At 42.2% G+C, this 14,543-nt stretch overlaps 1 protein-coding gene across 2 annotated transcripts in view; it reads left to right on the plus strand.

The window, feature by feature from the left end:
* ptpn11b (protein tyrosine phosphatase non-receptor type 11b) overlaps window positions 1-14,543 on the plus strand; it is a 149,889-nt gene that overhangs the window by 125,643 nt on the left and 9,703 nt on the right. For both annotated transcript variants that reach the window (XM_078238742.1, XM_078238743.1), the window contains exons 10-14: window positions 1,862-1,993; window positions 2,681-2,835; window positions 4,823-4,890; window positions 8,483-8,634; window positions 14,208-14,308. In XM_078238742.1, coding sequence (XP_078094868.1) covers window positions 1,862-1,993; window positions 2,681-2,835; window positions 4,823-4,890; window positions 8,483-8,634; window positions 14,208-14,308 — 608 coding nt within the window. The remainder of the gene's footprint in view (window positions 1-1,861; window positions 1,994-2,680; window positions 2,836-4,822; window positions 4,891-8,482; window positions 8,635-14,207; window positions 14,309-14,543) is intronic.

A 14,543-nucleotide genomic window follows, 5' to 3' on the forward strand; every position in this document is an offset into this window, starting at 1 on the left:
CAAATTTCTGCATATGTGCAGTTAAATGTGGAAATCTTAGGAGTTGCTATCAGGGATTTCCTACTCCTCCACAGGGTGCACTGTTGAAATGCCCACAGGTGGAAACCTTTGAAAATCACCTGAATTGAAGTGAACTTCCCCCGTTGCGCTGTTAGTTTCACCGTAAGATCCTTTGAAAAAAATTACACCTGTTGAATGAAATGTAATTAGGTTTATATTGATTTTTATTCATACAAAGGCCATAATTACTGCTGAACAACATCTCTGACTTCAAAAAGCTAACATTTTCTATTTGAGGAATGTCCGATTTCTCCATTGTGATTTAATAAAAGGGGATTTAATAAGAACACAAGAACTAGGAGCAGGAGTAGGCCATCTGGCCCCTCGAGCCTGCTCCGCCATTCAATAAGATCATGGCTGATCTTTTTATGGACTCAGCTCCACTTACCCGCCCGCTCACCATAACCCTTAATTCCTTCACTGTTCAAAAATTTATCTATCCTTGCCTTAAAAACATTCAATGAGGTAGCCTCAACTGCTTCACTGCGCAGGAAATTCCACAGATTCACAACCCTTTGTGTGAAGAAGTTCCTCCGCAACTCAGTCCTAAATCTGCTTCCCCTTATTTTGAGGCCATGCCACCAGTGGAAACAACTTCCCTGCTTCTATCTTATATGTTTCTGTAAGATCTCCCCTCATTCCTCTGAATTCCAATGAGTATAGCCCCAGTCTACTCAGTCTCTCCTCATAAGCCAACTCTCTCAACTCCGGAATCAACCTAGTGAATCTCTCTGCACCCCCTCCAGTGTCAGTATCTCCTTTCTCAAGTAAGGAGACCAAAACTGTACACAGTACTCCAGGTGTGACCTCACCAGCACCTTATACAGCTGCAACATAACCTCGCTGTTTTTAAACTCCATCCCTCTAGCAATGAAGGACAAAATTCCATTTGCCGCCTTAATTACCTGCTGCACCTGCAAACCAACTCCTTGTGATTCTTGCACAAGGGCACCCTCTGCACAGCAGCATGCTGCAATTTTTTACCACTTAAATAATAGTCCATTTTGCTGTTATTCCTACCAAAATGGATGACCTCACATTTACCAACATTGTACTCCATCTGCCAGACCCTCACCCACTCACTTAGACTATCTATATCCCTTTGCAGACTTTCAGCATCCTCTGCACACTTTGCTCTGCCACTCACCTTGGTGTCATCTGCAAATTTTGACACACTACACTTGGTCCCCAACTCCAAATCATCTATGTAAATCGTAAACAATTGCGGTCCCAACACTGATCCCTGAGGCACACCACTAGTCACTGATCGCCAACCAGAAAAACACCCGTTTACCCCCACTTTTTGCTTTCTGTTAGTTAACCAATCCTCTATCCATGCTAATACATTACCCGTAACACCGTGCACCTTTATCTTATGCAGCAGTCTTTGCTGCGGCACCTTGTCAAATGCCTTCTGGAAATTCAGATACCCCACATCCACAGATTCCCCATTGTCCACTGTACATGTAATGTTCTCAAAGAATTCCACCACATTAGTCAAACATGACCTTCCCTTTATGAACCCATGCTGCGTCTTATCAATGAGACAATTTATATCCAGCCAATGGGACAATTTATATCCAGTTTTCACAGTAACTTCATTGCAGTGTTAGTGTAAGCCTACTTGTGATGAATAAATAAACTTTTTTTTAAAATTCCATAGATTCATAAGATAGTTGATTTGATATTTTAGCTGTTCAATTTATCCCATGTGTATTCCCCAATCTCTATTTCACTATCTGTAAAATGATTAAAACATGAAGAATAATGCTCTTTGCTTCCTGGTTTTTTTTCCCTCCAGAACAAATGCTTTCGCTATTGGCCAGATTTAGACACATCAAAACAATATGGCACAATTTGTGTGCAAAATCTGGAAGAGCGCATGGCACAGGATTACATTGTACGAGAACTAGAGGTCATACAAACAGCCCGGGTAATTATACTCTGGATCAGAAATGTTCCATCAGCAGCATACTGGCTTGTTTTATTTTTATCCCCAGAGAGAATACAGAATGATAGGTATCGTGGAGAGAGTTCCAGGTACTGTAGGTAAGATTATGTAATTGGTGGAAACCTGGTGCTTCAACCCATCGCAATCACATTTCTGTGGGGAGGGAGAACAACATATACAGGTGGAAAATAGCTTTTCAATATAGACAAAAGAAAATAAATGGGTTAACAAGAAGGGATTAAAGATCATTGTTTGACCAAGAAGATATTTATGATTTTCATTGCAGTTATAAAAAAGATTGTACTATAGTTACCTAGATTTAACGTTACTGGATTAAAAGGAAAGCATTTTCTAATTGATCACAAAGTGAAATTTATGGAGTTGAGGAAAACCAAAACAAAAAAAAAACTAGCCTCCATTTAAGAATATCTCTCAGTAATTGATAATCACCCCCATCAATATTTGTTTGATAATTATTCAATCCTGATCAGATTTATTGAGCATTTTATTTCGAGAAAATTGAATTAACATGCAGCCTCTTCCATATCTCGTTGCTAATGGTACAGGATTACTTGTCTGGAATGTGTAACAATTGCTGTAGCCCCTGTTACCACTCTTCAGGGAATTGAAAATGTGCTGACGAGCATTGTATTGTTTTATTTCACACAGAATGAACCACCTCGGCACATATGGCACTATCAGTATCTCAGCTGGCCAGACCATGGGGTGCCCAATGAACCAGGAGGAGTACTGAGTTTCCTGGACCAAGTAAACAGAGCACAGCAAAGCATTCCAGATACTGGCCCTATTATAGTGCACTGCAGGTACTTGGATAAGTTGCAGATCTGATATTGGGTCACTGTAAACTGGCCACCATATGCTGCCCTTCCTCAAAACATATCCTTGTAAGAGTTTCAAGGTTAATAGAGCATTCCGTAACTGGTTGAAAACTGACTGTTGTTCCATTAATCTATCATTATATTGAGAGTGAACTGGTCATCTTATATGCCTCTTTCTTACACCTTTAATTATGGCTGGATCCTGTCGCCAGCTTCTTATATTTATGGTGATACTAAAATGACATTTTAATCATAGAATCCCTACACTGGAGAAGAGGCCATTTGGCCCATCGAGTGTGCACTGACTCTTACCGAGTTGAATATCTTTGCAGGTCCTCTCTCCCGCCCTATCCCTGTAACCCCACACATTTACCATGGCTAATCCATCTAACCTGCACATCTTTGGACACTAAGGGGCGATTTAGCATGGCCGTTCCACCGAACCTGCACAATTTTAGAGCATGGGAGGAAACCGGAGGAGTGGATGGAGTGGAGATGATGGAGTGGCTAACAGTATTGTTTGTGGTAGTTTTATAAAACTTTTTCACACAGCGAGTGGTTCAGGTCTGGAATGCACTGCCTGGAACTGGTGGAGGCAGGTTCAGTCGAGATATTCAAGAGGGCATTCAATGATTATTTGAATAGGAACAATGTGCAGAGGTGGGGAAAACTCACGGGAATAGGACGAAGTCAAAATGCTCATCTGATAAGCCAGCGCAGATACAATGGACTGAATGGCCACCTCATGCAGTGTAACAATCCTGTGACTCTGATTTTGTCTTGCTCCTGCTGTTCCATATGGAACTGCTGGAGGATGCTTAAAAAAACACACCCCATTAATGATATCAGAGCAACCCAACAGGCAAAATACTCAATTTGAGGTTCTCCATTCAAAGAATATCAAGCAAATTCTTGCACATTCAATAAGAGTGAAAATCTTTGGCTCCTCCAGCACACTTCTGCTGCAACTATGGTAGAACTGCAGCATAAGGGAAGAAATCCAGGAATCTGAGATCCAGTTGCGCTAGGTTCTATCCTTGCCCTCTCTGATCTTTCCATGGTCTGCCAAACAAGACCATTGATGCAGGTGCCTGGGGCTTCTCAGCTTTTGGAATTCCTCTACCCCAGGGGGCCAAACTCAAAGACCAAAATTCTCAATAGGAAGATGCGTACTGACCTGCTATTCGATGAACGTGAGCCTACTTAGGGGCACAGGCCTCAATCCTGACCTCCTCTTCCAAAGAAAAAAATTTTTTTTGTAAAAGTTTGCTTTATGAAGGAGTATGAAAGAGGCATATAAGTTTTATTTTCTGTGGGACGGAACCCAATCCCAGCCTCCCCCTTGCAGTTTACCAGCCGCTGGAACAAGGCTGGTACCAAGGTGGGCTCGCAAGTCGTGTGGCACCTGTCAGTGGCATTCATGCTTGGTTTCCTTCCCCTGACCTTGGTAGATTAAACAGCCAGCAGAATCCTGACATACCTAACACAATCACTGGCCAGCAGGCTTTCTCGATCCTTTGGCTTTTTTACAAAATGTCTAGACTAAATTTTTCCTATTAAAAACCTGCTACTTGTTTTTTAGTTTAACATCTGTCTAAACCTCATTAGTTCAAGTATGTGAGGACTGACAAGCTATGTTGTTGCCGGGGAGATCCTAACCGAGCCCTGAGCTCCTCTACTGGTCAAATGGATTTTGCAACCACAACACTGGCCATACTTGAGACAGGACCCACAGTGGATGGAATCCAGTTGGACCCTCAGTCTTCCTTCCCTTTGGACATTACCGTTCAGAAATATCCTCTTTTGACCCCTTGAATTTTGTGGGCTTAACAGTTTATTATCAATCTCTACATCAGCCTGTGCTCTCCACTCTCATATTGTGATTTTCATTGCTAGAACTCCAATCAAAACTGCCAGACTGTTAATCTCCACTTAACTTACTTTCCCACTAATACAATTTTTCCTTCTTCAGTGCTGGGATTGGAAGAACGGGAACGATAATTGTTATAGATATGTTGGTAGCTGACATTAACAGGCAAGGTAAGAAACAATAAAACCAGATAAAAGAGAGATTCAGAAACAGAATATTGATAATTTACACACCAGTTAAGATTTTCGATTGTCTATTATGCATGAAGGCAAATGCACAATTCTGCCACATTGTTACGTACGTTGTTTGAGTGCATTTCCCCTGCTATAATTTTATTCCGTTAATCTTATCGCTCCCTGTTCTGGAGACCTAAGTTAGGATTTCAACTACATCTGCCTAACATAAGGCATTCAACATGCTTGGTTTCATTGGTCAGAACATTGAATACAGGAGTTGGGACGTCTTGTTGAAGTTGTATAAGACATTGGTCAGACCACACTTGGATTACTGTGTACAGTTCTGGTCATCCTATTATAGAAAGGTTATTATTAAACTAGAAAGAGTGCAGAAAAGATTTACTAGGATGCTACCGGGACTTGATGGTTTGAGTTATAAGGAGAGGCTGGATAGACTGGGATTTTTTTCTCTGGAGCGTAGGAGGCTGAGGGGTGTTCTTATAGAGGTCTATAAAATAATGAGGGGCATAGATCAGCTAGATAGTCAACATCTTTTCCCCAAAGGTAGGGGAGCCTAAAACTAGAGGGCATAGGTTGAAGGTGAGAGGAGAGATACAAAAGTGTCCAGAGGGGCAATTTTTTCACACACAGGGTGGTGAGTGTCTGGAACGAGCTGCCAGAGGTAGTAGTAGAGGCGGGTACAATTTTGTCTTTTAAAAAGCATTTAGATAGTTAGTACGATGTGTATAGAGGGATATGGGCCAAACGCGGGCAATTGGGACTAGCTTAGTGGTTTAAAAAAAAGTACGGCATGGACAAGTTGGGCCGAAGGGCCTGTTTCCACGCTGTAAACCTCTATGACTCTATAAATGGGGCAATAGTAACCCTCCCGATGTTGTTGGGTCACTTAACTCCTTGTCTGTGCTGGTCGTCTGGCCACTGCCAACTTGGCAGGGATCCTTGGACTGATGCCTGGAACATCTACCAGGATCCTTTGAAATACATATGATCTCAGTTGCAAATTTTGGGATATAAGTTGACCTAGCATGCACCACAGACGTTCTATGCATTTGTACCAGCGTTGAACAGCTGAAGTTTGTTAAATGGACCAAAGGAGGTCACTCAAACGATAGCCAGAGAACATTGTCACCTATTTAATTGAAGAGCTCACTACTCACCACCTAAGTGCAGTACTCCTAGTCTCAGCAAAGTACTCTGTGCAACTTTTGGCCCCATTGGCCCCATATGTCTGATCCCACCTGCCCTAGAGCTGGACTGTCAAATCTGGTTTGTCATGTACTGATCAGCAAATCAAATTAAATGAGGTCCAGGTCTCAAAATGGCTCGTGCCTCATTCAGCAACAACAGCTATGGGGCAACAGCATCCCATTCATCAACCCAGGTTTTACAAAGTGTTAAAATAACTCCTTTTAGATCTTATTAGGTACATCTGTAACTACTGTTTTTTCCCTTGATGCATTTTTCTGGTGTCTATCAAATTTCAATCTTGACATGAGTGTTGCACACTATTCAGTCACAGCAAGCATCAGGGAAATCCTTTTTGAAGTTTTCTTTTCCCTGAATTGGGCTTTTATTGAGCATCCTTGTCATTGACTGAGATAGACTTACCTTACACACATCTGCAATTTATCTTATTTGTTTGGCTCAGCTATCCATTAATCAAATGGAGAAGCCGTGCCTTTTAGTTTAAAGTTGCACTTGAGGTGGTAGGAGAAGGGGAACTGAGCAGGAACTATTTCACTTCATCTGTTCATATAGATTCCAAGAATTTAATTCTTGTCCTTTGTCCACTTCCTTTGATTGTACTCACCCTCCAACCGTGCTGTGTTACTGTGTAAAACAGGTAACCTGTTTCCGGCACTGTAACAGTGCAAGTGTTAGTGAGTGTGGGCAGGGTTGATTGGGCTGAATTATACAGTGCAGCGTAAGGGAGCCCCCACTCCCAGCCAATCAGACTGGCAGCTCTCTGTACCGGCAGTATTGAGCAGTGGCCACTGCCGGTACTGCACTTAGATGGTGAGTAGCGAGCTCTGATGGATCAGAATTTTGAGTGCTTCGGGGGTAGGGTTTGAGAGGCCATGGAAGTTGAGCATCCAGGGTGGGGAAGGGGGGGGCGTGCAATACACCTAAGAGGGAAGTCTGCCAGGTTGGCCATCTAGCATGGACCTCCCCCGCCACCGGTTCAATGCTGATGGTGATCATTGCTTGATAATTGGCCCACCGGTGGGCAGGTTGCCTCTGGTATAATTGTAATGGGGACAGAGGTAGGTGGTTAGGCGGGGTCAAGCTGCTCACTGGATTTAATGTGCTCCCCACTCCCATCCACCTTTAAACCCATTAGCTGGGGAGTGTTAAACCAAGCCCATTTTGTTTCATCCTTCTGGACCTCCTGTGCTACTCACCTGTCTGTGATGGTCCACTGCAAATGGAAGTGTGTCATATCTGAATATGTGGTGGATTTTAAAACTACCTGATCAATTACATTGCTCCCAACCTGACTCTAACTCGAGCATGATTTTATTTTTATTCCAGTGTTTAATTATTGATGTTCTACATCCTTTCCCCATCTGTCTTACCTTTCATCTTTTCTTCCGTTCTTTATGCATTACCTTGTAGCTGTCCTTCTATTATTTATTTTTGTTCTTTGTTTGCACTTTTTAACGTCAATAATTGCGGTCTATCTCAAGTTCATGCAGCATCTTGCAGTTCAGTGCAACTGAGGAAGCAAATGGTAGACTGAGAAAGAGAGGAATTGCAAAGGAACATGCAATGAAAATTAGATTTAAGGAAGTTAGGATCATACAGAAGGAAGGCATTCAGGCCACCACACTAGGCATGAAAATTAGAAAATAAATACGTCCTCTGAAATTCTTTTATCCAGTGACCAGAAAGCTACAAATTAGGAGAAACAACAATGGGAAGAAGTGACCTGAGGGGTGTGTGTGTGTGTTTTTTTTGTTGTTGGGGTGCTACTCCACCTTGAACTAATAAAAAGGCAAACGTGTTCACATATGTGAAGCACAGTGTTGAATTAAGGGAGCAAGAACTTAAGACAATTTTATATTTGACACATCTTCAGTTTGGGTTCTGGAAAACAAGGCCCAGGCATCACCTCTATTCAGTTACATGACTGAAACCATTTTTCTTGCCCCCACAGCAGAATCATGAATTGTACGTTTCACCAAGGTAAAAATATGTAATTCTCCCGCTATCCAAACTACAATGCTACCAAATGTAAAAGCATCTTCTGTACTTCATCTACTTTGAAGCTCAGGACTAGAAACTTATCAATAAAGGCACCAATTGAAATAACCATTGGGGCAGTAGATATTTAAGACGGAAATGTGACTGCTTTTCAGTGATTTCCCCCCCCCCTCCACTCAAGTTATAGCAGTATGTTGGTAGAACCCCCTTGGAAATTCCAGATGCTAATTGCAAAATTGGATAGACAATCTTAGACATTCAATCCTATGATAGTTGTGTTCTGGTTCAGAAATGTGTTTTGTAAGCCTTTGTTGCACTCTTAAAATAATGACATGGAAGCTTTTTGTTTTCCCTTTGATAGGCTTGGACTGTGATATAGATATCCCTAAAACGATTCAAATGGTACGAAAACAAAGATCAGGAATGGTACAGACAGAGGCTCAGTATAAATTCATATACATGGCTGTACAGCAGTATATTGAGACAGTTCAGAAAAGGCTACTGGAGGAACAGGTAATTATGTCACTTATCATCCATTTTGAGAGAATTTCAAAGCTTTCAGTAGAAATGACAATCCTTCCTCATTGGTTAGCACAACCTTTGTACTTCATGTCATAAAGTAATAGGAAGAACGCTTTTTTGCTTAAAGAAATGCTGACCACAAGACTGGTGTTCCAAAATATTTAAACTTCAAATTTTACCAGAACTTAAAGCATTTTAAATGTGCAAATCTTAATTAAAGCAAGAATGGATTGGCCAAAGTTTCTCATCCTACTATATTTGTTTCATAAAATTAGATTTACATTAATAACTTGAATATTGCTGACAAGGCGAGCCATGGGGATGAATTTTCCCGTTCTGCCCGCCACGGGAATCGTAGCAGATGAGGGGCGGACCGTGGAAAGGTCTGTTGACCTCAGGCAGGATTTTCCGTATTCAGGGCGAGTGGGGCCGGAAAATCCCGCCCATGCTGTTGAAGCCTCGACAAATCCATTCTCTTGCCAGCCAATCAGTCGTATAAACTGTTGTCCCCTTTGAAATTTGGCATTCTTGGATTTGTCCTAAAAAGCTTCAATAGCATGTCTGCTTTTTCTCAGCAATGCTCGGGTTCTGCACATCCAAACGGCTAGTTATTAACTTGGTTTTCTTTCAAAACAGAGCGTCTAACTTGGATCTTTGAATATTTCAGCACTTTCTGTGCTACTCAGCCGTAGTAAATTAAGCAGTCAGAAGTGACAACCAACGCATTGCTCTGATCTGTGCTGTTCTCACTCTATGCCTGTACTGTTTTATCTGTTAGCTGCCCTTTGGCAAGAATCAGATTTGAACACGCTTTGAAGCTTAACTTGAATATGCTGTATTTTTCATAAATTGTGCAATTTCTGCCCTGTCGCAGAGTAACCTTCCACCAGCTATAATCATTGAATGCGCCAGTAAATACAAATATAAACTTCTCAGAATTTCACATTTCAAATAGATTAGTAAAGTACATCTGTAGTTATGAAATCCTGAGGGAAAAAATTATTGAAAGGAGAAGAAGTAAATGGCATACCTTGCAGCAACCAGTATAATGCTTGATGAGCAAACAGTTTGTGTCAGTACTTTTCGTTCATTCATTGGATGTCGGCTTTGCTAGCAAGGTCAACATTTATTGCCCATCTCTGTTTTCCCCATGAGACACAATTGAGTGGCTTGCTCAGCCAGTTCAGCGGACAATTTAGGAGTCAACCACATTCCTGTAAGTCTGGAGACACATGTACGCCAGACTGGGTAGGAATGATGGATATTCTTTCCAAAAGGACGTTAGTGAACCAGATGGATTTTTATGGCAATCTGGTCATTTCGATGGTGTGGAGATGCCGGCGTTGGACTAGGGTAAGCACAGTAAGAAGTCTCACAACACCAGGTTAAAGTCCAACAGGTTTATTTGGAATCACAAGTTTTTGGAGTGCTGCTCCTTCCTCAGGTGAGCCATACTTACCTGATGAAGGAGCAGCGCTCCGAAGGCTCGCCAGAATTAAATGCTACTCAGGGTAAAGAATCCTGAAACAAAATAATAGAAAACACAGAATATAAAGGGGAGGAAGTGCCAGAAAATTGTAGTGTATGACTTACCACCATGTTCCCACTGACAGTATGGCTGATGCTATATTGTGGAGATGCCGGCATTGGACTGGGGTAAACACAGTAAGAAGTCTTACAACACCAGGTTAAAGTCCAACAGGTTTATTTGGTAGCACAAGCCACTAGTTTTTGGAGCGCTACTCCTTCATCAGGTGAGTGGGATTTCAGTTCACAAACAGGGCATATAAAGACACAAACTCAGTTTACAAAATAATGGTTGGAATGTGAGTCTTTACAGGTAATCAAGTCTTAAAGGTACAGACAATGTGAGTGGAGAGAGGGTTAAGCACAGGTTAAAGAGATGTGTATTGTCTCCAGCCAGGGCAGTTAGTGAGATTTTGCAAGTCCAGGCAAGTCGTGGGTGTGACAGATAGGGTTCATGTCACACTATCTGTAACCCCCATGACTTGCCTGGGCTTGCAAAATCTCACTAACTGTCCTGGCTGGAGTCAATACACATCTCTTTAACCTGTGCTTAACCCTCTCTCCACTCACATTGTCTGTACCTTTAAGACTTGATTACCTGTAAAGACTCGCATTCCAACCATTATTTTATAAATTGAGTTTGTGTCTTTATATGCCCTGTTTGTGAACTGAAATCCCACTCGCCTGATGAAGGAGCAGCACTCCGAAAGTTAGTGGCTTGTGCTACCAAATAAACTTGTTGGACTTTAACCTGGTGTTGTGAGACTCCTTGCTGACGCTATATTCCCAAAGACCTGCTGAGAAACAATTGCACCTATTTGTGTCAGGTTGTATAGAAAATAGGAGCAGGAGTAGTCCATTTGGCCCTTCGAGCCTGCTCCGCCATTTATTATGATCATGGCTGATCATCCAACTCAGTAACCTGTTTCCGGTTTCCCCCCCCATACCCTCCAATCTCTTTAGCCCTCAGAGCTACATCCAACTCCTTGAAAACATACAATGTTTTGGCCTCAACTGCTTTCTGTGGTAGAGAATTCCACAGGCTCGCCACTTTCTGGGTGAAGAACTTCCTCCTCATCTCAGTCCTAAATGGTTCACCGCATATCATGACCTCGAGTTCTGGATGTCTTTTAATATGCAAAGCAGTGCCTCCTGATATATATAGGATCCCAATTTCCATTTTAGGACTCTTAAACTGGATGGAGCAAGCTCTACACCATTTCAGCTGACAGTCCAGCCAGAGAGTGCCCCATCTGAGTTTAAATTTATCTACATATGAATGCCCCTCCAAGTTCCACAACACAGCAGATCTCCTGCCCCTGTAGAGAACTGACGCCATCCCCATACCTTCATTTTCTGAGCCTGGAGGTCAACTAAGCTGTCCAATAATATTGAGGCCCGGAGCCCTGGCACATCCATGTTGTGTCACAGCCTGCCAGATGGAAGTTATTGGGCCTTAATCCTCCAACTGGACTGGATCTCCCACTAGCACCATGAGGCAGCCAGATCACAAGCTCTGCTGGCTAGCTGTTCAAATTGCACAGAGGGAAAACCTAAAGCATATTTTGTACTGGAAGTGTGTTAGTCATACTATATTGGTGTAGAAATACACATATTGGTATAAATTGTCTTGCAGCAGCCCAATATTCCATTCCTCTTTGCTGCTAAGCTGTTTGAGCTTACCTACTGGATGTCTGTAGCTTGATAATGAAACTCCACACCCAATGTTAGGCGGGTCTTGGATCTACTGAGAAGACTGATAGACGAACTGGTCAAGGTGTACAAGATTACGAGGGGCAAGGACAGAGTGGATAAGGAGCAGCTGCTCCCCTTAGTTGAAGGGTCAGTCACGAGAGGACACAAGTTCAAGGTGAAGGGCAGGAGGTTTAGGGAGGATGCGAGGAAAACCTTTTTACCCAGAGGGTGATGACGGTCTGGAATGTGCTGCCTGGGAGGGTGGTAGAGGTGGGTTGCTTCACATCCTTCCAAAAGTGGATGAGTACTATAACATTCAAGGTTATGGGCCAAGTGCTGGTAAATGGGAGGTCAGGTATTTCATACGTGTTGGTGCAGACTTGATCAGGCGAAGGGCCTCTTCTACACTGTATGATTCTATAGTTCTATCCATTCAGTCAGAGGAAACGCACCCAGCATGCTCTGTGCACCCAGAAATGGGTGTATATAAAATCCTGGACCAAAGATTGCTAATGAGAGCAAAAAAAGACATACAGAAAGCAAGGGAGAGTGCGCAGGGAATATGATGTAATGAGAGAACACGAAAGGTAGATATGCATACACATTTGGAGAGGCAGAAGCTGAGAGACACAAGAGACATGTATCAGATTCAGAAAGGAGTGACCAACTAAAGGAGAGAAATTTCAATATAATTTTAATCAACGGCATGTTTTAAATGTTCATGTTCAGCTTCTCTCAGCGCACCTGGTTACTGTAACAGCTGCATGCACAGTCAGCATTGCACACAGCTCACCAGAACTGTTTAAAAATAGAGGTTAGATTAATTGTCAATAGTATCAGCAACGCTGAGAATAAGCAGTCAGAAAGTGCCTTCGCTCTTCAGAAACCCGTGCTATTGTGAGACAGAGGAGGACAAGTTAGTTCTCTGTTCACCCATGGCAATGTTTTGTGTTTGGATTTTACTGAAACTGCATTAAGGCTGCCAAATTGGAATCTGGTGAATTCTAGCCATGTGGGGAGCCAGCCTGAAACCGGTGTGAGGTGCCCTGCATATCCAAAGGCCTTGAGGTAACATTGCCAGTCGTGTATTCCCCATGGGCTACCCATTTCATGCCAAACTCTCTTCCCCACGAGAATATCCCCTGCCTCACCTTAAGCAACTTCCATGGGAGACTTGCTAGCATATAAACTGGTAACGTTCCCCCCTTGCACGGCTTTTCAGACCTCACGTCTTTGCCTATAAAATTATTTTCCGCTGATTGTTTCACATGCTATGTTTATAGAGTCAGCCCCAAGTAATTCCCAAACAGGCAAAACAACCTACCAGTCAACAAGTAGAAAGCAGAAATGATGTTCAAATCAAAATGGGCAGTCAGCATCAGATGGCAATAAAAAAGGAACTGGTGAAATTAAGTTGTTTCGCTCTTATTAGAAACATGCCAATGAAATTTTGCTTCCTGAAGTTGAGCTGTAGCCTACCTGAACTGCCATGCATCTTTCCTGGTCCAGGCTGCCCTGTTCAGGATCATCCTGAACGTGTTCTTTGACTGTCAGGCCACTTTCACATAGTCCCTACCCATTTGCAGGCATTCAATTCTATTGCCAGAATGAAGCCAGAAGAAGCAAAAGATTAAGAAAGCACCCAGGAATAAGAATATTTAAATAATCAAAGTCTTCAGGGAAACCTGAAAAAAAATGATAGGGATTCATCCTTAAACCACAGATAATTAATTCCTGAATACCATGTAGTTTATAAATACATAACTACATTACTAACTTCCTTAAGTTTTTGACTTGATTTATTATTGTCACATGTATTAGTATAAGTATTGTTTCTTGCACGCTATACAGACAAAGCATACCGTTCATAGAGAAGGAAACAAGAAGGTGCAGAATGTAGTGTTACAGTTGTAGCTCGAGTGTAGAGAAAGATCAACTTAATGCGAGGTAGGTCCATTCGAAAGTCTGACGGCAGCAGGGAAGAAGCTGTTCTTGAGTCGGTTGGTACGTGACCTCAGACTTTTGTATCTTTTTCCCGACCGAAGAAGGTGGAAGAGAGAATGTCCGGGGTGCGTGGGATCCTTGATTATGCTGGCTGCTTTGCCGAGGCAGCGGGAAGTGTAGACAGAGTCAATGGATGGGAGGTTGGTTTGCGTGGTGGATTGGGCTACATTCACGACCTTTTGTAGTTCCTTGCGGTCTTGGGCAGAGCAGGAGCCCATACCAAGCTGTGATACAGCCAGAAATAAAACTTTCTATGGTGCATCTATAAAAGTTGGTGAGAGTTGTAGCTGACATGCTAAATTTTCTGGAATTAAGTTTTTGAATATTGTTTCTCTCAGAAAAACAAAACAAAGGAACGAGAATATTCAAATATCCACTATCTACGTATGGAGAAAGCTAAAGCCAAAAGACATGCTGCCCCACCTCGAGTTTTTTCTACGTAAGTAATTCTGTTTTAAGGCAGATTATAATAAGACATTACAGGAACTTTAACAAGTTTCGGCTAGTGTTATGATCCAACAGATGGTAAATGCTGTGCAAACCAAATCCTAAAGCGAAACTTGACAGTGATCACAACTATGTTCCACTTGTAGTTTACTGCAAGAGGATGTGTATACTGAAACCAGGAGCCACAAATTTCCAGTAACACTTTTGGAGATTTTAAATATTAAATT

Source organism: Mustelus asterias, chromosome 22 (assembly GCF_964213995.1).
Source record: "Mustelus asterias chromosome 22, sMusAst1.hap1.1, whole genome shotgun sequence".
In the NCBI taxonomy this organism is placed as follows: Eukaryota; Metazoa; Chordata; class Chondrichthyes; order Carcharhiniformes; family Triakidae; genus Mustelus; species Mustelus asterias.